Raw genomic sequence first — 22,049 nt, forward strand, 5'->3', positions numbered from 1 at the left:
TTGGTTGGGAAGAGAGGATGCAGTTAGTCTGTTATTTCAGTACGTCATTTCAAGACATTCCAAAGCTACTTTCCAAGTCACTCAGCAGCCTGTGTTAGAGTTACTAAGGTAAAAAGGCCAAGTGACCCAAAGAATGCATGACTTGTATTGTATAAAGAAACTAACTGCAAACGCTCCGTGTTGATTTCCAAACTAGGAAATAGAGAGACTATAACAACCCTCATTTAGCCCTCAGTCTGGATATGAATGGATACAGCGACTATAACTTAGGCCTGATAGTAAAGTACAGTATAATGATGAATTATGGCAAAATGTGTATGTGATGTTTAGAAGCAGAAATGAGTCCGGGTTGGAATGATTGCTTCTTTCAGATCTCTTCCTCTCCCATCAGTTGACCACTAAGGTGATAATAGATCTTTTCTGCTAGGTTGGTAGTATTTGGAGCTGATTAACAATTTTTCTCATAAACTGTATATTACATGGTCTGTTATCTCCACAAATAGTACTGTTGCCACAAGATGAAGGAAGAATATGAAAAGAGAAGAGGGTGAACTGAGAACATGATTATGTGGTGCTAAATGGTGCCGTGGACTTTTTTTCTCCAGTAAACCTGTGGAAGTACAAAGTAACAGGCACAGTGTTTCATTTTATATTTTCCAGAAAGTTAGCTCTGTGTGTGTGGGGGGAGGGGAAGAGAACAAGTGAAAAAGAGAAACTTATGTAGGTGCTTGTCACAATACCGCCCTACTCTGGCATGCCAAAGTAGTTGCTATATGGTTTATTTGAAGTTATGACAGAATGTTGACTTTGGGTTCAGTGACTTAGAAATTTAATGTATCTTAATTGCTGCTCAACTGATCAACACCACCAGTTCTAATGCTGACACACTGAAGAAGACATAGTCCATATACCAGACATCTGGGGAGAAAGGCTAAATATGCCAATGAATTATGTCATGCACACAAGGGAGAAATGAGAAGAATGCTTTTCCACAGTGCATTCTACAGCTTGGAAAATGTTTTTCACCGTTTCATAAATGGACTGTATAGCACACATCAGTGATGCCTTTACTTCACTCTGACATCATTTCCTCCTGAGTATTTGCATCAAAAGTTGGAGTCATTTTGTCAGCCTATGTGATAAACAGATTCAAAACACTGGTTAATCTGTGCATAAATCAGGATTTCAGTTTTCTGTTAGCAAGCTGCAAAAGTTAATGACACATCTGTTCCATTTCTCTTAGCTTTAACAAAGATAAAATGACTTGAGTAAGGGCACAAACTTTAAATCTCCAGCTCCCGCATGTGTTGTTTTCTGTTTTTCTCCTTACATCCCGTTTAAATTGTGACAGTAATGCAGAGAACAGATTGACTGAAATTGCACCATGATTTGTGCTGCTAATTTTTACCCTCATGTAATAATAATAATACTGCGTAGAACCTCAGATTTACGAACACAACAGTCAACCACACACATTATTTGGAACCAGAAGTATGCATTCAGGAAGCAGCAGAGACAACAACAAAAAATAAATAAATAAAAATAAATAAATAAAGGAAATACAATACAGTATTGTTAAATGTAAAGTACTAAAAATAAAGGGAAAGCAGCATTTTTCTCCTGCATAGTAAAGTTTCAAAGCTGTATTATGTTAATGTTTAGTTGTAATCTTTTGAAAGAACAACCATAACGTTTTATTCTGAGTTACGAACATTTAAGAGTTATGAACAACCTCCATTCCCAAGGTGTTTATAACTCGGAGGTTCTACTACAATAATAATAATTATTATTATTAATATCTGTGGATACAAGGCTGTATATTAGTGGATGTATTCACTTCTACTTTTATATTTTTCCTTCTTTCTTAGTTCAGTCTTTTTGTCTCCCTTTTTCCCATATAAAACTGGAGACACACAAAGTTTTGAACTAAAAAAAAAAAAAAAATTTTGTAAATGGACTCACCACTTCACAAAATAAACAGGGCAAGACGGTCCCTGTTCCAGCACGATTATGAATTCATAGAGACAAAAACAAAGTACAGGCAACAAATTGGTCATAGGAGGGTGTGAAGATTATAATGCTGTAGAGATCAGTGTAGGAAAGAGTTTCGGGAGTAGGCTTAACATGAGGGAAGGCTTTTGGTGGATGGGAAGCACAAGATTGCTCCAAGTATTAGGGAAAGGAGCTGTAAAACTGAGTGTGAAAAAAGATTAATATTTTTTTCTAATAGCCTCCACAATATGCTAGGCACTGTGTACAGGTACAAAAGAAGGCGTAGTCCCTGCCCCATTGAATTTACACTGTAAAAAAGCTAGAGCAGTGAAAAGGGGAACAGTGAATAAGTAGGATGGTCACTTAGTGAGAATATACAATTATAATATTTATATAATCTATGGATGATCCCAAATTACATCATTGCTGCTGCCTATAGACATCACAATAGAAGTGGGTCCAGGGAGTGGATAAAACGTCAAAGAAAGAATAACCAATGGTATCAAAAGTAGTGTCAAGGAGGATTAGGATGGAGCAGAGGCCCTGATATTTGGCCAAGACAAATAGTTAGACCTTCGTGAGAGTAGTTTCAGTGGAGTGGAGAGATGGAAGCCAGCCTGGATGGGATTCCAGCTGGAGTTGGAGGAGAAGAACTCAGTGTAAATGGTACATTGGATGAGTGTAGAAGTGAAGGAATAAAAGGTGATAGGCTAGTAATTGGAGTAGTGGATAAGGTTAAAAGATAGATGAAGGTAACATGAAGGAAATGTATGTACATGTCAGAGAGAGAAGATGGATGAGGTAATATCTTTTCAATTTGGGCCAGTAAAATATATTACCTCACCCATCTTGTCTTCTTAATATCCTAGGACCAGCATGGGTACAACAAAATTGCATATACTTTAACATATTATATATATAAATGTGTGTGTGTATAAAATATAATATGTCATAATATGTGCATATATATTTCCCTCACTATATATAAACTGTGCATGGGTAATATAATTTTTTTCTTTGTCCCTAATTTCTAGTTACACATATCAGTATTTATATATATATTATTTTTATCTACTATCAAAGTCTTAGATTTTCCTGTACACTTGTCTGCCTTTAATATATTTCTACATATTTTGCACCCATTCATTTCTTATGTTTTAAGGACTAAGCCTGATTCATCCTGGCACCCAAACTGAGTTCGGCACTAGATCTGATTGGAGAAAGGCAAACATGGATTTATACCACTTTTATAGCTCACCATTCTGGGGTCTTGCCCCCTCAGTTAAGTTACAGCAGTCTCAGTGGCAACCTTCACTTGAATCTGGTTGCCTGTGGTCTCAGCAGCAGGGGGTAGCTGGAAAATACTGTTACACTGGCTCCTTTCTCTAGTAATACTCCCAGTCATCCCCCAATGCTAGTAAGTGAAATTCCCCAGTGATGGTTACAGCAGATTTACAGCCTTTTTATGCCAATAGATTAACATTGAAAGTTTAAGTCAGCTGTGGGTTGATCCTATAAACTATAGTTGACTTGGGCAGTCCATGATGATTACAGCTCCCCTTTTTTTTGTCAAGAAAGAAAGTGGTAAAATAGCAACATTTTAACAATGGTGGGGCTCAATTAATAAAGAATTAAAGGAGGGTAATATAAGCAATGCCAATCAACACAAGTTTGTGGAAAATAGAGCCTGTCAAACTAACTAGATATCTTTTTTTATGTGGTTTCAAGTTTGATTGATAAGGTAATAGTGCTGATGTAATATACTTAGACTTCCGTAGGGCATTTGACTTGGTCCTGCATGCCATTTTGATTAAAAAAACTAGAAAGATATACAATTAACATGGCACACATTAAGTATTTTAACAGCTAGCTATCTGATAGGTCTCAAAATGTAATTGTAAACAGGGAATCATCATTAAATGGCTGTGTTTCTAGTGGGGTCCCGCAGGGATCCATTCTTGGTCCTATGCTATTTGACATTTTTATTAATGACCTAGAAGAAAACATAAAATCATGACTGATAATGTTCGCAGATGACACAAAAATTGGGGGAATGGTAAATAATGAAGGAGATAGGTTAGCACTATAGTGTTAGAGTGTTCTGGATCTCATGGTAAGCTGGGAGCAAACAAACAATATGCATTTTAATATGGCTAAAGGTCAAATGTATACATTGATGAACAAAGAATGTAGGCCGTACTTACAGGATGGGGGACTCCATCCTGAGAAACAGTGACTGAAAAATATTTAGGTGTCATGGTGGATGGTCAGCTGAACATGAACTCCCAGTGTGATGCTGTGGCCAGACAGGTGAATGCAGTCCTTGGATGCATGAACAGGAATCTCAAGTAGAAGTAGAGAGGTTATTTTATTTCTGTATTTGGCACTGGTGCGACTGCTGCTGGAATACTGTGTCCAGTTCTGATGTTCACAATTCAAGAAGGATGTTGATAAATTGGAGAGGGTTTAAAGAATAGCCACAAGAATGATTAAAGGATTGGAAAACAAACCTTACTGTGATAAACTCAAGGATCTTAACCTTAGTTTAACAAAGAGAAGATTAAGGGGTGATTTGATTACAATCTATAAGTACCTACACGGGGAACAAATATTTAACTATTGTCTCTTCAGTCTAGCAGAAAAAGGTATGACATGATCCAATGGCTGGAAGATGTAGCTAAACAAATTCATACTGGAAATAAAGTGCAATTTTTTAACAGTGAGAGTAATTAACCATTGGAACAACTTACCAAGAGTCATGATGGCATCTCCATCACTAATAATTTTTAAATCAAGATTGGATATTTTTCTATAAAATATGCTCTAAATTATTTAGGGAAAGTTCTGTGTCCTCTGTTATACAGGCAGTCAGAATAGATGATTACAGGTGGTCCCTTCTGGCCTTAAAATCTATGAATCAAAGAGATTAAAGAGTTAGCGTTTTAAAGTCCCAAGGATTGATTTCTACTCCATTGTTGGGCTGTTGCCGTCATCTCTCATGTGCTTTTTGGACCCATAACTCACTGTTTCCAGTTAACACATTCCTCCTTGAAATGCTTAAAAAGTCTTTTCTGTTCTTTCCTAGAAGAAGATGCTGACGAAATAGCCTGTACTCAAAATGGTCAGATGTACCTGAACAGGGATATTTGGAAGCCCTCACCATGCCAGATTTGCGTCTGTGACAACGGAGCCATTCTCTGTGATGAGATTCAGTGTACGGATGTGTTAGAATGTGAGAGCCCTCAGATTCCCCCAGGAGAGTGCTGTCCTGTGTGCCCCAACATGCCACGTGGTGGTTTTGACAGCAATACTGGTAAGACTGCTTTAAATTCCTTATTTTACCTGAAGATTGATCAGGCTGACATTTTGAATGATGTTGCCGCTGATATGGTAATTTGAGATGAGCAAAGGAGATGGTGTTCAGATTCAAATCTGTCTGGGGTTTGGAGTTTGGGTGTGATGCAAAACTAGGGCTAAAGTTCAGGTTCAACCAACTCTCATAAGTTGTCCTAACAAGATTTCAGCCCAAAGAGGCAGAAAATTTGTGAGATCAGCTATTGTCACAAGATTTCCACAATCTGGGCCTCAAATCTCAAGAGAATGGTTATTCCAGTGAGATTTTTGCTGGATCTGAGCTGGATATGAAATAGAGTTCCTTTCTATCTGTGACTCTTACACATACCCAATACTTTTGAAGTGACTTCAGAGCCAGAAGTTTGCTTTCAACCCTGTTCTTGGAATCTTGATGAGGTTTGGATTTCAGGCTCTTGCTCTGGTCCATGTTTAGAAAACACATTAATTTGATAGTTACATTCCATACACCCCTCCTATTTTCCCTTCTAATTTTGTAGATGTATAAATATAAAAATTGTTTAATTCAATTTAAAGAATTTGCCAAGTGTGAAAATATGTGGTGGACAAATAAATCTGGATGAATCAACCTGAATCTTTGGCCAAAGCCAAATTAAACCTCTTATGAGGTATAAGAAAGGTTTACTTAACCTTTTAATTTTTAATATTTTTCATTTCATTTTATTTTTTTTAATTTTATTTGCTCCTCTACATTTTCTGCTTGCCTCCAGGCCCAGAAACAGAAAATACTAGTAATTTTATATTACTGTTTTTGTGACATTTCTAGCCCAATTTTTCAGACTCATGAGATTGGGGTAAAGTTTAGCTAAATCATCCCAAAACAACTGGGTGACTTTCTGAACAAAAATTTCTAAATTTTTCATTCTGCATTCCTTAATTCATAGTAATGAATTATGTTATTTGGATCACATTCAGCATATAATAATCTAAAGGCATTGTGACCTGTCCGTGCCTAGGGTAGACTACCTGAAAATGCCAAGGTCAGGGCAGGCTGCAAAAGGAGAACAGATTCTCCCAATACTGGTGGGTGACACTGAAGTCAGATTTCCCAACCAGCCACAGACAATGCTTCTGATTTCCCACACTGGTTATCAAGAAGCTAAAGCAAAAATATACACAGCCCCCTTAACTGCATTTCAGTCTCTGGCTCCCAATCAGATACTAGGTCAAGTAAAGAGAGAAGCTATTTAAAACTCTATGCTCTTTACCAAAAAGGTTCTCCTGACCACAAAGGGTCAGTCACATTACCAGATCATTATAAGTTTGGATCTTACCCAAAATACCACACTGCCAGCCAATCCTTTAGTAACTAAATTAAAGGTTTATTATAAAAGGAAAGAAACAAACTATAAGAGAAATGTTAAATGATTAAAGTAATCAGATACATAAAAATGATTTGAAAGTCCATATATATGAGGTTTTCATTAGAATTGTGGCATTTACAGGCTTGTATAGTCCCTCTGGTGTACATCCAGTACCTGGATGGGTCTTAGTCTTTTGATTCACAGCTTCAGTTGCAGTTGAGTTGATCCAGAGGTAGGTAAAGACTAAAGACTGACTGAAGACAAAATGGATGTGGTACAGTCGCCTTTTATGTCCCTTGGCCTTTTCCATGCTGCTGTGGAAATTTACAGAAATAGGATGGAGTCCAGGGTCATATGAGTAAGTCCTAGTGACTCATCAAGTGTAGCCCCAGCTTCTCTCCCTGGGCCCATTGTACCTGTGAGTTTCCTTAATGAGCCATTAAGCAGCTTATTGCTGCTGCCATCCTGTCTGGAGTGTTGCCCAGAAACACAGCCCAAGTTGAAATACAGATACATCCAACATATCCATAACTTCCAATACAAATATGACACATGCACATAAACAATATCATCATACTTAGAAAATTATAACCTTTCTAACGGTACCTGGCATGGCATAACTCATATGAATTATTGTAATTTTGAAATATTGATGTTAAATAATATCATAAATGATTCTCTAATCCAGCCAGCATCACAGGCATTTTTAAAAGGAAAATAATTTTGCTGATTATATTAGTGTAAATAATGTGGAGTAATGATAAAGGGCACATAGAGGGAGTTGTATAATTAAGCAATAAGACAAGACATGGCATGCATTAATAAGCAGATGGTGCATATTTGCAGTGCATTAGGAGGCATTAGGCCACGAATGAGTGTCTTCAACCAACCAAGAAGAAGAAGAGCATTAGGGATACATTGTGGAATGAATTGAGGCTATTAAATATATTAATAAATATTCCTCCAAAATATTTTTGTTATGAGCTTGACTTCAGAGCTGTAAATTCACTGCAAGTGGGGACTGTATATAAGTATTGCAAGTACTTGACAAAAAAACTCAACTATCATTTGATCATCTGTGGCTTTACAAAAAAATAGTGTCAGATACAATGATATAGGATGGGATTTTCAAAAGTGCTCATCTATCTGTTCCCAATGATGTTGTTGGGAATTTCACCATTGACTTGAATCGGAGCAGAGTTAAGCTCATGTTGAGTGCTATTGAAAATCCCACCGTAATATTAAGTATTCTTAAGAGACTTGGAGTCAGATGTATTCACTTCCAGAAAAATGTTCGGAAAGGGGGAAATGAATATGAGTATATAGTGGGACAACATTAAAATCTCATTTGCTATTCTGGGGTAATTGTGATGACATGCTTATTCCTATTCTGTGCAATATTCAGGGAGGCTGGGCATCTAGGGAACTCTGTTCCAAACCTTACTGATCCCCATTCAGGAATGTGAGGCATATGTATCTCTGGGCACTTCTCAAGCTCCCCATTGGCAATATGACCTTTTTCTATATCTCCATGCTGCACCATTCTGGCTGTACAGACCTCCATTCACTCCTTAGAATGTTTTGCCACTCTCAGTAAACTAATTTGTTTCCCTTTTTGCTCCTTTTATAGGTAGAGGAAGGAAGGTAAGTTTTACTTTTTTATATTTTAAGTGTATTAAAGCCATAAGCAGGCTCCTATCCTTTACATAATTTAAATTTTATAATAAAATATCATAAACACTGCTCATCTCACTCTGGCTAGTTGATATATAAACATGTCCCAGCAGACATCACAAAATAATTAACCTTCCACGGCAGGCATCTAAATAATGAAATCTCTCTTCTCACCACACCTTCTTCCTAATGCCTGGGGAGATTGCAATGTATCTGGAAGGCTACCAGATCCTGGGGTTGGGGGGATCACAACTTAGTTTCCCTTATGGAGACCACCCGCCCAGAAACCTCATACCTTTTATCAAAGGAGTTCCAGCTGTAGTACCTCAGCTGGCTTCAATTCTAGCAGCATCACATAGGGATTGAAGGGGTCCAAACAATTTAAGGCTTACACTGGGATTTTGTAAGGGAGTTAGGTGCCCAATGCCTCCTGATTCCCTTACGTCCCTGAAAATCCCAGCCTCTTAGGTTAAAACCAACACTTGTACTACGCCCAAAAACTAATTAGTAGCTAGTTCTTATCCTGGAGCACTGGTGTAATGAGTTCCAACATGGAGACCTGCTTAATAATGAGGGTTATTATAACAGCTTCACACTACCTAAATAATACTGTACTATTAAGAATTCTATGTTTGTTACATTTGCTGTTATATTTAATTCATAGAGTTGGCCAGGGATAAATTAGATCTTTGCATTAATCACTAGAGTGTGCTTACAATAGTCAACATGCAACATGCATGTCTTTAGCTCTATTTCAGTTATGCACCTATTTGGTCACTGTGCTATGTGCTGTTCATGTGCTATGAATTCATATTTTAAAAATATAAACATCTTTCCAGCTTCCCTTTCACTTTCACTGCTGTAGTAGTTCAGCTGACAGTACTGCTTTATTCAACATTCAACACTGAATCTTATTGTGTTAGTTATAAGTGGAGATGGGCCCGAACAGAAAAATATTACTCAGTTTTCATCTTTTGAGCCTCCGAAGTTCCAGAGTGTTTTGATCTGGAGGTTCATTTTGACCCATTGTTGAGCGGCCTGAGTTACTCTAGAGAGAAGACATTCTCTCCTGGTAAGATACCTTTGTCCTCTGTTGATGTGGGAATGTCTGTAACATATCAAATTGTGTGAGGATTAGCAGGGAGAAAATGTGCTCGTAGTGAGAGCTCTTAGTAAAAATGCAAATTAAAATACTTATCTCTAATAACCTATTAAGAGGGGAATTAGCCACAAATAAGTATTTAACGTTCATTTATATTTTAAAGCGATAAGTTGTAGATATTCAGTAACTCTAAACATTCACTTCTCATTAAATGTGGTAACAGTATTTCCTTTGTGGAGCTAAATTGAATGTAATTAACTTGTTATTTGATAAACCAGGCAATGAATTTAAGCCCTTCTTTAAATAAAATAAATAAATAAAAGTCTAAATATTGATGTTCCTAATATCATGCAACTGTTGTCAGTATGCTGGACTACACGTGTGTGACAGTTGACCAATTTGTCCCCGGTGCCTAAAACAGTGTCACATCATTCATTTATTTAATGCAGTGTTAACACTGGGCTTGATGTGTTGGGTTCTTCTGTCTGTGGAAGAAGAACATTTTATCTTACCTTTCACTGACTTTATACAGTCTGGTTGAATGAAGAAGTGATGTCTAAATGATTGTGAATTGCTCTCTTAGCAGTGGAAAGCTACATTATGTGTTTGAGCAAGATCAGACAGTAACAGCTCTCCAAGATGGTTTGTACTTATGCACATGAAAATAGGCAAGCTAGCTGAATTGAAATCATTGTGTCTTTTCAGTACAAGTACTTGTGCAACCCGAGCCAATAAAATATGTAATAATAGAAAAACTGTTAGTTTACAAATTACTCATAAAAACCACAATGTCCATAATCATTAAATATGCTATTGGTCAGCTACTATAGCCATGTAAGTTTCCTATCTCTCCTATGATAATAGGAATGTCATAGTGTGCATCATATGTCAATATTAATGTTGGGAAAGGCTGTTAAAGTTCATAAAGACTGTTATTTACTAATATTCTGCTATCTGAGCTATTTTTGTTATTCTACCCTGCAGGGACAAAAAGGAGAACCTGGAGTGGTGCCAATTGTAAGTTAATTTCTTCTTCATTTATCAGTGCTTTATGTAAGTGTACATGTCGCGTGCTGTAATTTAAGAGATTTTAGAAAAGTAATCACCCATATAACAGAATTGCAGCATTTATCCAATGAAAAGATGGAAATTATTTAACAATAACAACTCCACAATGAGATTTTTAGTGGTCGCATTTATTTGGGAGGAATAAAATTAAGTCTAAGGAGAATTTCTTCCTTAAATATAACTGACAGTAGTTTTTAATGGCTAGTATTTCAAATATATGCCATTGAAAACTACAGTCCATTGTATTTTTGGAAAAAATTCTGCAGAATTAAACATTTACACAGAAACCTTCTTCATAGTTAGGGTTGATCTACACTACAGAGTTTTGTCGCCAGACAAAACAGTGGCGGTGTACATACTACAATGCTTCCTCAGCTGACAAAACTCCCCTACTTTGCTGACAAAATAAAACCACCTCAGTGAGAGGTGTAGAGATTTTTGTGGCAAAATTAGAGGGAAAAAGCGTCTCTGTAGACACTGTATGCCATAACTGGGCTCCAGGAGCTATCCCACAGTGACCACTCTGCTCACCGTTTTGAACTCTGCTGCATTGCCCTACACCCCAAGATACACATGCATGCCCCCATCTCCTTTCAAAGTCCCAGGAAGTTTTGAAATTGCTCAGCGTGGAGAGCTCACACAGCTACTGCACAGCTGAGCATGCCAGCTCCTGGCTGCAAACGCAATCCTGCCTGGACTACAAGGGAGGGGATGGACCATTCTCCTAGGTCTGTGGGGAGATAAGTCTGTGGGAGAACTCTGAGGGAATCAACCTGCTCTCCTATAGCAGGCATGCAGATAGCGCAGGCTGCTGCTATCGGGCAGGGGGGAGAGACTCCTGATGTGCTGTGCAGAGCCAGGGAGGGAGGTGGGGGCTGATGTTGGGGTGTCCCTGTCCCCCTGCCAATATACAGGTCTCCACTGAGCTGTGGGGACAGGGAAACAGAGGGACACCAGCTGTCCTTGCACCAGCTTCTGCATCAGGATTGGTTGTTTCTGTCGGCTGTCTGAACTTAAAGAGACAGTGTGTGGACACACTCACTGTCCCCCAACACACACTCTGTCTCTCTCTCACACACACATTCACTCCCTGTCACACACTCTCTCCCCCCCGTACACACACACTTCTGTGGGCTTCTTGTGTTTGTGTTCATCCGTGTTAGTTTGGCTGACGGCAGTTGAAAAATGGCTGTCAATCTAGTAGGATGCCCATGGAATGATGGGATTCAGAAACCTTCATCCTATGACGCTGGGCCTGCCCCATGAGACATTACAAACCCTTCCCAAAGCACCTTGCGTGCAGTTGCACAGTGGCTTGGCTACCAACAGCGAACTGCTCCCTGTGTCCATGCAAGAGCTGGCAATGTGAATGCACTTCACTGACACAAGAAGCATAATGAGGACGTGCATAATGAGGCTGTATGCCGACATAACACGTGTCGACAAAACTCTGTAGTGTAGACAAGGCCTCGGAATTTTGTGTATAGTGTAATGGAAAATAGGCTAATATTAGAAGTGTTTAGAACTCATAAAAAGAGCTGGTAAAAAAAATCAGCAGTTTTTAAAATTGAAAATAATTTGTTTTTGGCAACATTTTTTATTTTTCAAAAATGTTCAAAATTCAAAATATTTTTTAAAATTGTTTTAAAATTATATGACAATTGCAACTTTCTCTCCATTATTTAGCCTGACCCCCCACCCCCTGCACCCAGGAAAAATATGGGGAAAGGTACAAACATCAGTTTCTCTCAGATTTACTTTTTCCCCCTGGATAAAGTTGAAAATAAGATTTTTTGTAAAAAGAGAAAAAGTGGTAGAAAAACACTTTCTTACACGGTTAAACTTTTTCTAGTAGAAAAGTGGGGGGGAAAAAGTTAAAAAGTGAGAGAAAGTAACACTCACTTTTCAAAATCTTTATTCACATTTTTCTAGTAGAAAAAAGTCAGCACAAAATTATCATCATTCTTCCAAAATTCTTCTGATGTTATTCAGGCAAAGGTACTGAAATGTAAAAAGGGTTTCAAAGTCCTAAAAGTCGTCAGGTAGCTTAATTTACTGTACAGATCATCATCATTCAGTGAGAAGTTTTCCTTAGGGTAGCCATGACAAATGCATTCCTAGTGTTTTGGAAAGCTTTAGCTCATGTCTTCTATTTATTTAGGTAACAGGAATACGAGGCCGCCCAGGACCAGCAGTAAGTCGAGTCTGAGCTTCTATTTCTCTGATTATATTATTTCCAGTCTCTTCAATTTCATTTTTAATATGATAATGACTCATGCCTGGTGGCCAAGGTGAGCTGTGGGGAGTTCAGAGCAGTACTTCTGTGTGTGTGTGTGTGTGGCTGAGCATCCGGGAGGTTCATTGGTATTAGAGGAAGCCTGGGGCAATGGTCTAAGTTCTCGCAGGAGTTGGTAGTGTGGCCTGTTGCTCAAACAGCATCCTCTTCCTGTTGGGACTGTTATATAGTCTAGGTACTAGAGAGTGCTGCCTGTCTATCCAATCAGGGGCCTTGGTCATGGCTGCTGTGGGTTTGTAGGCCTTTAGTACTAAGTCTGTTGGCGAAGGGCGGCAGTGGTGCAGTGGTTAAGGGTGTTTCCTAAGGATCTGGTGGGCCTGGGTTCAATATTGGTGTCCTGACAGTAACTAGACTGTAAGCTCTTTGGGCAAGGATTGTCTTTCTGTCTGTCTTTGTGTTGCGAATGTTAACAGGTGAATTAGGGTGAGGGATCTTTGTTCTGGACGCATCTATCAACGGCTTACAGTCCACGACAGACAAGGTGTGTTTCCAAAACAAAAGTATGAATTTATTTAGGTGACAACTCAATAAATGCACGGGGGGTCAATACAATGGGGTTGAACCCCAGACCCAATACCTTTAAACACAAACCTTTGGATAAAACTCCCCAAAGTCTCTGAGCTATGATGGCTTGCTCACGGTCAGTCTTCGCCTCCAGGCATTGTTAGCCGTCTGCCAGATGGCATTCGTCTGCTTCTACTCCACGTCCTGCTGTCATCTACTTCTTGTCCTGGATAGCGTCTGCTTCTTATCCACATCCTCGTCGAGCCTACCCACACTACAACCAAGGTGTTCTCTCACCACCCACCACACTGTCTCTGGAAGGGACAGCAACTGTCACTGGGTGCTCTGAACTTATATAGCCTCGGTCCGATGTCAAAGACCCAATCCTAGGGCTGGAATTTCCCACCCTGGGAGGGTGTGCACATGGCACTACCCTTTGCACCCGGCACCATGACCTACTTAGAGGTGGCTTTCCCGCCTTTACTGGTGTTGTCAGGCAGATTAAAAGACCTGGATCTGTGCCAAAGGTCTGCTGGTGACAGTGACCGCAGCTGGAGACAGAAACTCCATTTTGTTTAGCCTGAGGTTCAGGCAACCTGACTTTAACTATACCTTATATAACTATATACATTAATGTGCTAATAGGGCTTTCCACCTTACATTTGTACAGCACCTAGCAAAATGGGATCCCGGAACATGACTGGGACTCTTAGGCACTACAATGATATAAATAATAATAAAGGTGCAAATCTTGTTGGAACTTCCATGGCTATGGAGGGACCTGCCTTCGCTGTAGCTGCTGTGGCTCCACTGAACGGGGAAGGAACTGGACTGGGGGCCCTGTGTTGGTGTGTGAACCCCAATAGTATGCTGCAGAGAACAGCTCATTGAGGGCTAATTGAGATACAACATGCAGAGGTGGGTTGCGATGGGAAAGAAATGGGGCAGGGTCCTGTAGGTCCACCAACCAGTGAACGTTCTGGTACTATATGTCTGAAGCTGCAATGGTAGCCACATATTGACTCTGCTACCAATATGTGACCTGGTGGGGATGGTAGGTTGCATTTCTCATTCTCCCATGCAGTATATGGTTACTTGGAATTGGAACACGGCAGGTGTAGGAAGTGATCATCCTACAAAGCCATAAATACTAAAAGTGAAGTGAGGGAGAGGCACTAAACTCAGGGGCTCAATTTTCCCTCTATTATGCAGCCTACAATAGTGATTTTCAGTCTGTGGACCATGTCTAAGATTTCCAAAGGAGTCTGCACCTCCATTCAAAATTTTTTAGGAGTCCGCAAAAAAAAAAAAAAAAAAAGGTTGAAAACCACTGGCTTACAACAATAAGATGTAAGCAACACCTAACAAGGGAATGAGTTACATACAGCCAGGAATGCTGGTGTCCTGTCCTGAGGTCCGGTGAACGTGGCTGCAGAAGTTATGAAACAACAGAAAAGAGAACATGAAAAAATAAATTAAGGACATGGACACAGGAACTTGTACAGTGCTAAATACTCCCTCTGGGAATGGAAATGAATTAGACACATAAGAGAGAGAGAGATAAAACAGCCCTACCCAGCTGTAAAATCTGTGACAGACTGCAACTGTTTTGCTGAGCATGCATGGTGACATCAGAGAAAAGGACAGCATTGGCCTTAGGGTCATAAGACAGGAGAAAGTCATGCAGCACAGAAGAAAGGGAAGAGGAAGTTACTAGGGATTCCTGGCACTAAAACAAATGGGCAGTGCCGTAGCACCTATGTGGGTGCTTTTGGCCACCATGTGTGCTTTGTGGGTACTGAACCTATTGACCTGTTTGAAGGGTTTGATGTCAAATTCCACCCTTGTATATGTGCATTTGTCTGCCGAGATCCAGGGCATCATTGCCTGTTCTAGTATCTTTGGAGAAAGTGGCTGTTGTTCCGTGTGAACCATGTCCTTAATGATTCATTTCTCTTATTGTCCAGTTCTGCATCTAGCAAAAACTCTCTGTAATGCTCTTTGCATCATCAAAGCTGCTGTCAGCTTATCTGGCCCATGCCAACTGTTCCGATTTCTTTTTTCATTCTATCCTTTTTGGGTACTGCCTTCTGCTGCTGCTTCAGGAATATGTTTATACTTTCCCCCTATTTGGTTGCTACTTTGGCTGCTGTGTGAGGCCTCTCTTGTGTCATTTCCCTCCTCGTGTCCACCCTTTGGTGCTTATTCATTCAGATTGGTATCCATTCCCAGGGAAAGGATTGCATATATGCTGAACTCTTCTATCTCTGTATCTTTTTTTAACCTGAAGTTTTCTTGCCTGCACTGTTTCCTGTACCCCTTGTATGAAAGGGCCCTCAATCAAGATGTTCCTCAAGAGTAACACATTCACAACTAAAATTAATTTCTCTTTTCTTTGCCCCACTCCAGAAATAAATGACAGACCTTGGGTGGAATTCCACTCCCATTCAAGTCAATGAGAGTTTTGCTATGGACTTCAGTAGGGCTAGGATTTTATTCCTTGGGTGTGATTCTCCTTTGCCTTCCACCTGCACAAAGCAAGAGCAAAGTTGGTGTAAAATGCTACCACCAATATGACAGAGTGGAGAATTTTTTTTTGGTAGAGGAGTCACTCCAGGGTCAGTGCTTCTAGCCTCATGGCCAACCATCTTCCTCCAACCATCTTCAGAGGGTGGAAGGATTGGAGGCGACACATAGTGGTGGATCCTCCAGCCTCATCAGTGGTACAGATCTGCATATCTTCTATGTTCTGGCATAGGGAGTCTCTGCTGAATTGCACAGAGGATGAGCTCTGCTTTTGTAGACTGCTCAAATCCTGTAACCCAGGTGCAGTGAAATAGCACTGGTTCCACTACCTCTGGGGACCTAAACATTTGAGGAAAAATAGGGAGCATTTGAAATTCTTTGTGATATTTATGATATTGCTGTCTAACATTGCCCTCCTGAATCCATAAGAAGTGATTTAAAGTGATTCCACCTTTTTAAAAGGCAAACAAACCAAAGTACTGATCTCACAATGAGTGTACGCTTTCCGGAGAAGGGCTGTTTTTTATAAAGTTAATTTTCTAATAATTATTTCACTTTACATTTTCAAAACTCTGTAAAGCATTAGCTTAATGTACTTAATGGTTTTAATCATTCCTTTAGGGACCTCCAGGCTCACAAGGACCAAGAGGAGAACGAGGACCTAAGGGGAGACCTGTAAGTTGCTAAATTATATTCCTAGAAGCTCATTTAATCTGTATTCACCTGCAGGGCTGACCTCAAAGTGCTAAATTACTTTACATCTGCTCTAAGATCCAATGCCTTGTAAACATGCCCACCTACCTCCCAAAACACAGATCACAAGACCAGAGGATTTTATATCCAGTGGTTCTCTGAATAGTTTGAAACATGAATATTACCTTTGAAACAATTGACCAATGTCTAGAGGCATTGTTACAGACAAGTCATCATTTGCCAACACTTACCCAAAATGGTATCCAAAATGAGACCTGAATTATCTCATACCTCTGTATGGGAACTAAAGGTAAATGTTGACTTTTTAAGGGTGACAACTGTGTATCAGAGGTGATGTTAACTGCTCAGAGTATTTCAAAATGGAAGGGAGAGCTCAGAAATAAGTGAGAGTCAAGAGATGGGCAGAACATGGCAGTATGCTAGTGAATAATATTATCGAGACTGCACTGCAGAAATAAATGCTTAATACAGGAATTTCAGCATCCACATGATTGGTGGCTGTATGAACCACTGAAAGACCGAAAGGGAATGGTGAAGATACCAAAGGAGTTGAGGTTTTTTCAAGTGGGTATAAAAAAGATCCTTTCAAAATTCTCTTCTCTGCTCCATAATGTTCTAGCATGAAGCCTTTGAAGTAGAATTATGCTTTATAATAGTAAACTGTTTCTCCAACATGTTCCTTATTGAAACAAAACCACAGCAAAAATACAGATGCTTCTTTAAACAGGTTTTTAGATTTTAAACAGCAACATTCTTTCAATTTATATTGGATATTCTCTCATCCCTTAATACACAACAAGTTCTCATTGACTGAGTGTATGTCTATACTGACGGCGGCAGAGTCACTGCCTCAAGATTGATCTTTCTGGATCGATTGAGCGGTCAGTGTAGACCCTCTCAATCAATCAGGAAGTCGACTGAGTAAAACCACTCCCTCAAATAGCGTAGCACTGCATCGATGGGAACGCAGTTCCCGACGGCGCAGTGTAGTGAAGATGGTGTGCAGAAAGGTAGCACAGCAGTCGACGGGAATTAAGCAAGCTACTCTGCATAGTTTGCGTAACTCCCTTCGACTGCTGCCAAATCTCCAGGTAAGTGTAGACCAGGGCTCTCTCTGCCCTGACAAAAGGCCAGACTTCTTAGGCCCATGAGAATACTTTACTCCTTTCTACCACCACTCCTCCTACCCAAAATTTTGAGGCTGCTTTTGGAAGCGGGGGCCTATATGTGAATGCTGACTTTCTGTTTCCTTATGGACCTGCATTTTAGGAAAACAAAACATTTACATGAAAACGAAGAATTGTCATTTTTTCTATGTTTATATTAGATATCAGATTATTTGTTAATATTGTAATGCAGTGGTTCTTAACCTTTCCAAACTACTGTACCCCTGAAGCCTGAGTCCTACCCCCATGGGGCTGAGGCATGTAACTTAGTTTCATGGCGCCCCTGTGGCTCCAGGCAATTGCCTTTCTTGCCACCCCCAATACCAGATCTGCACTTGCGACCCTTCTAAACCCCCAGGTTAATGTGATGAAGTGCCACTTGGTGGTTGGGTTTAGCAACTGCAAGTTTATAAAATACATTGTATTCTGGGAGGAGTTCTGAAATAAGAAGGAATGTGGCTGTCTGTTGAACAGCATCAACCTTTGTTTCCACAATCTGCCTTCTGGGATTGAGCCAGTTACTTCTTTGAATCCAAACATCATTATTCTTACTTTTACAGGCAATTTTGTACATGACTGAAAATAAACCAAATCTTGTTCAGGGGTTCTAGTTTCTCTCCGTATACTAGTACAGTAGGTATTAATGATAGTTCCTTAATAGTATGATAAACAGTGGTTTGAAACTGTTTTACCCTAGACTGTTTTATTTCACTACATTATCAAAGGCAGAACTTTAATATTTTGTTTCTGAATACCAGTGACAAATGACCACAGTATTATTGTGTTTGCAATAAATTGTGTGCATGTTCAAAGGATGCCACCTTGTGGCCTAGTTGGAATATTTGCTTAAAACTTCCCCATTTTTGAACAGTTACTAAAGGACGAACAGGGATAAACAAAATGGTTTTGCAAGACTAAAACATTCAATATGACCTAATTCCATCTGGCTAGTTGTCCTCTCCAAATAAATATAAACACACAATGTGCTAGTTTTCATTCCACAATGTTGATGTTGCGGCGGATGAATTTTTTGAGGTTAAAAAATGCTTCAAATTTTTTCCCACCACAAAGTATGTGTCTAAAGGGATGTTTAGGGCTAGTACATTGTTGCCCTCAAACTCCATTTAGCATAGAGGGTTCATAGCTTGTTGGCCAGTCAAAACAAAACATCTGGAGACAACAAATAAACATCACTGGCCATGATTTTCAAAAGTGACTATTAATTTTGGATGGCTCAATTTTTTGGGTGCTCAATCTGAGACATTTTAAAGGGGCTTGGATTTTTATGTGTCCATGAAATAGTGCTATTGATTTTGTCTGTTTAAGTCCATTGATATCTTACCAGCTGCTTCTTTATTATTGCTTTTGAAGCAAACTGGATGCAGGGGAATGGGGACAATATAGAAATCCCCAGAATGGTGGATTTCAAACTTTTTAGGCTGGATACCCCTTTCCAAATAATGTAGTCTACTGCGTACCCGCATCTGAAATAGGCAGAGGTAATGTATTGGGGGGGGGGGGGTCACGTGGGGTCATGGGCTCCCTCCCCAGATTTCTGCCTTCCATTTAGCAACAGTTTTTCTAGAAGTTTTCAAACTGTGGGGCACACCTCCTTAGTGGGGTGTGGAGGAACTTGGGGGAGGGGGAGGATGAGCAGTGAGGCCAGGTGGCTTGGGCCAGCACTGCATGGCAGAACTCGGGGAGGGAGCACCACCTCCACCCCTATTTTTGAGTTGAGCCCTAGGCTTTGAGTTATAATGTTTGGTTGCACTCCTACAATCCATACAGAGGTGAGTTGGGGGTGGAGGTGGCGCTCCATCCCCGAGTCCTGCCATGCCCCTCCAACCCTGACAGGCTGTGTGGCCCACCTATGACTAGAATGATCATGTGACTATACTCACTCAGAGAAGCTGTGGGATAGATTCTGATCTAATTTATGCCACCGCTAATCAGACATAACTCCTTGGTATAAGTGGAGTTACTAGGATCAGATTCTGAGGCCTGGTATATACTAATTAAGTCAGGTTAACTACGTTGCTCAAGGATGTGAAAAATCCACATCCTGAGTGGTGTATTTAAGCCAACCTAACCCTGAGTGTAGACAATGCTAGGCTGACAGAAGAGTTCTTCTTATGACCTAGTTACTACCTCTCAGGAAGGTGGGTTACCTATGCTGAAAGGAGAAATCCTCCCATCAGCATCGGTAGTGTCTATACTGAAGCGCTACAGTGGCACAACTCTTCTACTGTAGCATTTCAGGTGTAGACGAGCCCTGATCTAATGTGTCATTTGTGCAGCAAATTCACAATAGCTGACAGGTCTACCTCTGATAGGAGGCTGCAAACATTCAGCTCCATTGAAATCCACTCTGTATGTTCTAATCAAACATATCTGCAAGGCTAAACATTCTGAAGCCACTATAACACATTTTGGGAATGATATGAATTATTCCTGGGCCCCTAAAATGTTTAAATCTTTAAAATGTTCTTTTAGCTCCATACTTGGTGGATGCTATTGCTGCTACTTCTAGCCAGCGCTTCTTGTCTGAGGATCAGGAATGATTGTAAGAATAGTCATACTGGATCAGACTAATGGACAATGTAGGCCAGTATTCTGTCTTCTGACAGTGGCCAGTGCCAGATGCCTGAGAGGGAATGAATAGAACAGGTCAATTATTGAGTGATCAATCCCCTGTTGTCCAGTCCCAGCTTCTGGCAGTCAGAGGTTTAGGGAACCCGGAACGTGGGGTTGCGTCCCTGACCATCTTGACTAATAGCCATTGATGGATCTATCCTCCATGAACTTATCTACAGTAATTCTTTTATGAACCCATTTATACTTTTGGTCTTCACAACATTCCACGGCAACAAGTTCCATAGGTTGACTGTGCATTGTGTGAAGAAGTAATTCCTTTTGTTTGTTTTAAATCTGCTGCCTACTAATTTCATTGAGTGACCCCTAGTTCTTGTGTTATGTGAAAGGGTAAGTAATTCTTCCTTATTCACTTTCTCCACACCATTCATAATTTTATAGACCTTTATCATTTCCCCCACTTATTCATCTCTTTTCCAAGATGAACTGTCTCAGTTTTTTTAATTTCCCCTTATATGGAAACTGTTCCATACCCCTAATCATTTTTGTTGCCCTTCTCTATACATTTTCCAATTCTAATATATCTTTTTTTGAGATGGGGCAACCAGTACTGCTCTCAGAATTTGAGGTGTCGGCATATGATGGATTTGCATAATGGTGTTATGATATTTTCTGTCTTATTATCTATCCCTTTTCAAATGGTTCCTCCTGTTTTGTTAGCTTTTTTGACTGCCACTACACATTGAGCAGATGTTTTCAGAGAACTATCCACGATTACTCCAAAATCGCTTTACTGAGTGATAACAGCTAAATTAGACCTCTTCATTTTCTATGTATATTTGGGATTATGTTTTCCAATGTACATTACTTTGCACTTATCAACATTGAATTTCATCTGCCGTTTTATTTAGTTTTGTGAATTCCCTTTGTAACTCTTTGTAGTCAGATTTGGACTTAACTTTTCTTTAACTGTAGTTATGAAGGATGCTGGCTGCTTGAGGATCTTTTCAGCAGAAATTTTACAATCCCCTCTGGATTTATAAAAAGCTAGTTGAGCAGTTGTTAATTCTGATGAATCTCACTAATATATTTGGGTATGTATCTGCACTAATTTCTGCTGACTTTCTTTCTAGGGTCCTCGTGGTCCTCAAGGGATTGATGGGGAACCTGGTATCCCTGGACAGCCTGGTGATCCTGGACCTCCAGGACACCCAACTCACTCAGGAACAGATGGGAGGAATGCAGTAAGTATTATAGATGCATAAATATGGGATCCAGGTGGATGATGGATCCCATAATTTTAGACACACAAAACCGGCCATGAAAAGATGCCTTAGAGTTGGGGAATTATGGATATGATTCCTATCCAGTCCTTAATCTCTGCCATCCATTCTGATTAAAATGAAGGATTTGCTCTTTGATAGCTGGGGCCATGGGTGAAGAAGCATAGTGAGCGTGGTGCCAGCCAGTGGAATGTGATCAGTAGGTTTGCAGAGTGTCTGTGACTGTGTTTTGTACATGAAGTAAATCAGGATTTAAATTTTCTAACCAGCACAGGTTTAATTAGTGGATAGATGCTAATTCTGGATAGTTATGATGATTCTTGCTCTCAATTTGTGTTGCATCTCTGAGAGGATGGGGATGTTAACCCACTATTTTCATGTGCTCATTCACAATAGGCTTGAAAAAGACCATCAAGGTAATTTAATTGACCCCCTGAATTATTTCTCCTCTCTGTT

At 39.8% G+C, this 22,049-nt stretch overlaps 2 protein-coding genes across 2 annotated transcripts in view; both read left to right on the forward strand.

Moving 5' to 3' along the window:
* LOC137152985 (collagen alpha-2(V) chain-like) overlaps nucleotides 1–22,049 on the forward strand; it is a 95,676-nt gene that overhangs the window by 71,731 nt on the left and 1,896 nt on the right. The window contains exons 2-5 of the mRNA XM_067547911.1: nucleotides 5,078–5,305; nucleotides 8,299–8,312; nucleotides 16,460–16,513; nucleotides 21,444–21,554. Coding sequence (XP_067404012.1) covers nucleotides 5,078–5,305; nucleotides 8,299–8,312; nucleotides 16,460–16,513; nucleotides 21,444–21,554 — 407 coding nt within the window. The remainder of the gene's footprint in view (nucleotides 1–5,077; nucleotides 5,306–8,298; nucleotides 8,313–16,459; nucleotides 16,514–21,443; nucleotides 21,555–22,049) is intronic.
* LOC137153562 (collagen alpha-2(V) chain) overlaps nucleotides 16,493–22,049 on the forward strand; it is a 76,639-nt gene continuing 71,082 nt past the window's right edge. Inside the window, exons 1-2 of the mRNA XM_067549045.1 lie at nucleotides 16,493–16,513; nucleotides 21,444–21,554. The gene's annotated coding sequence lies outside the window, so the exon portion shown is untranslated. The remainder of the gene's footprint in view (nucleotides 16,514–21,443; nucleotides 21,555–22,049) is intronic.

This window comes from Emydura macquarii, unplaced genomic scaffold (genome assembly GCF_026122565.2).
Source record: "Emydura macquarii macquarii isolate MOO-44397 ecotype Brisbane River unplaced genomic scaffold, CSIRO-AGI_Emac_v2 contig_1253, whole genome shotgun sequence".
Taxonomy (NCBI): Eukaryota; Metazoa; Chordata; order Testudines; family Chelidae; genus Emydura; species Emydura macquarii.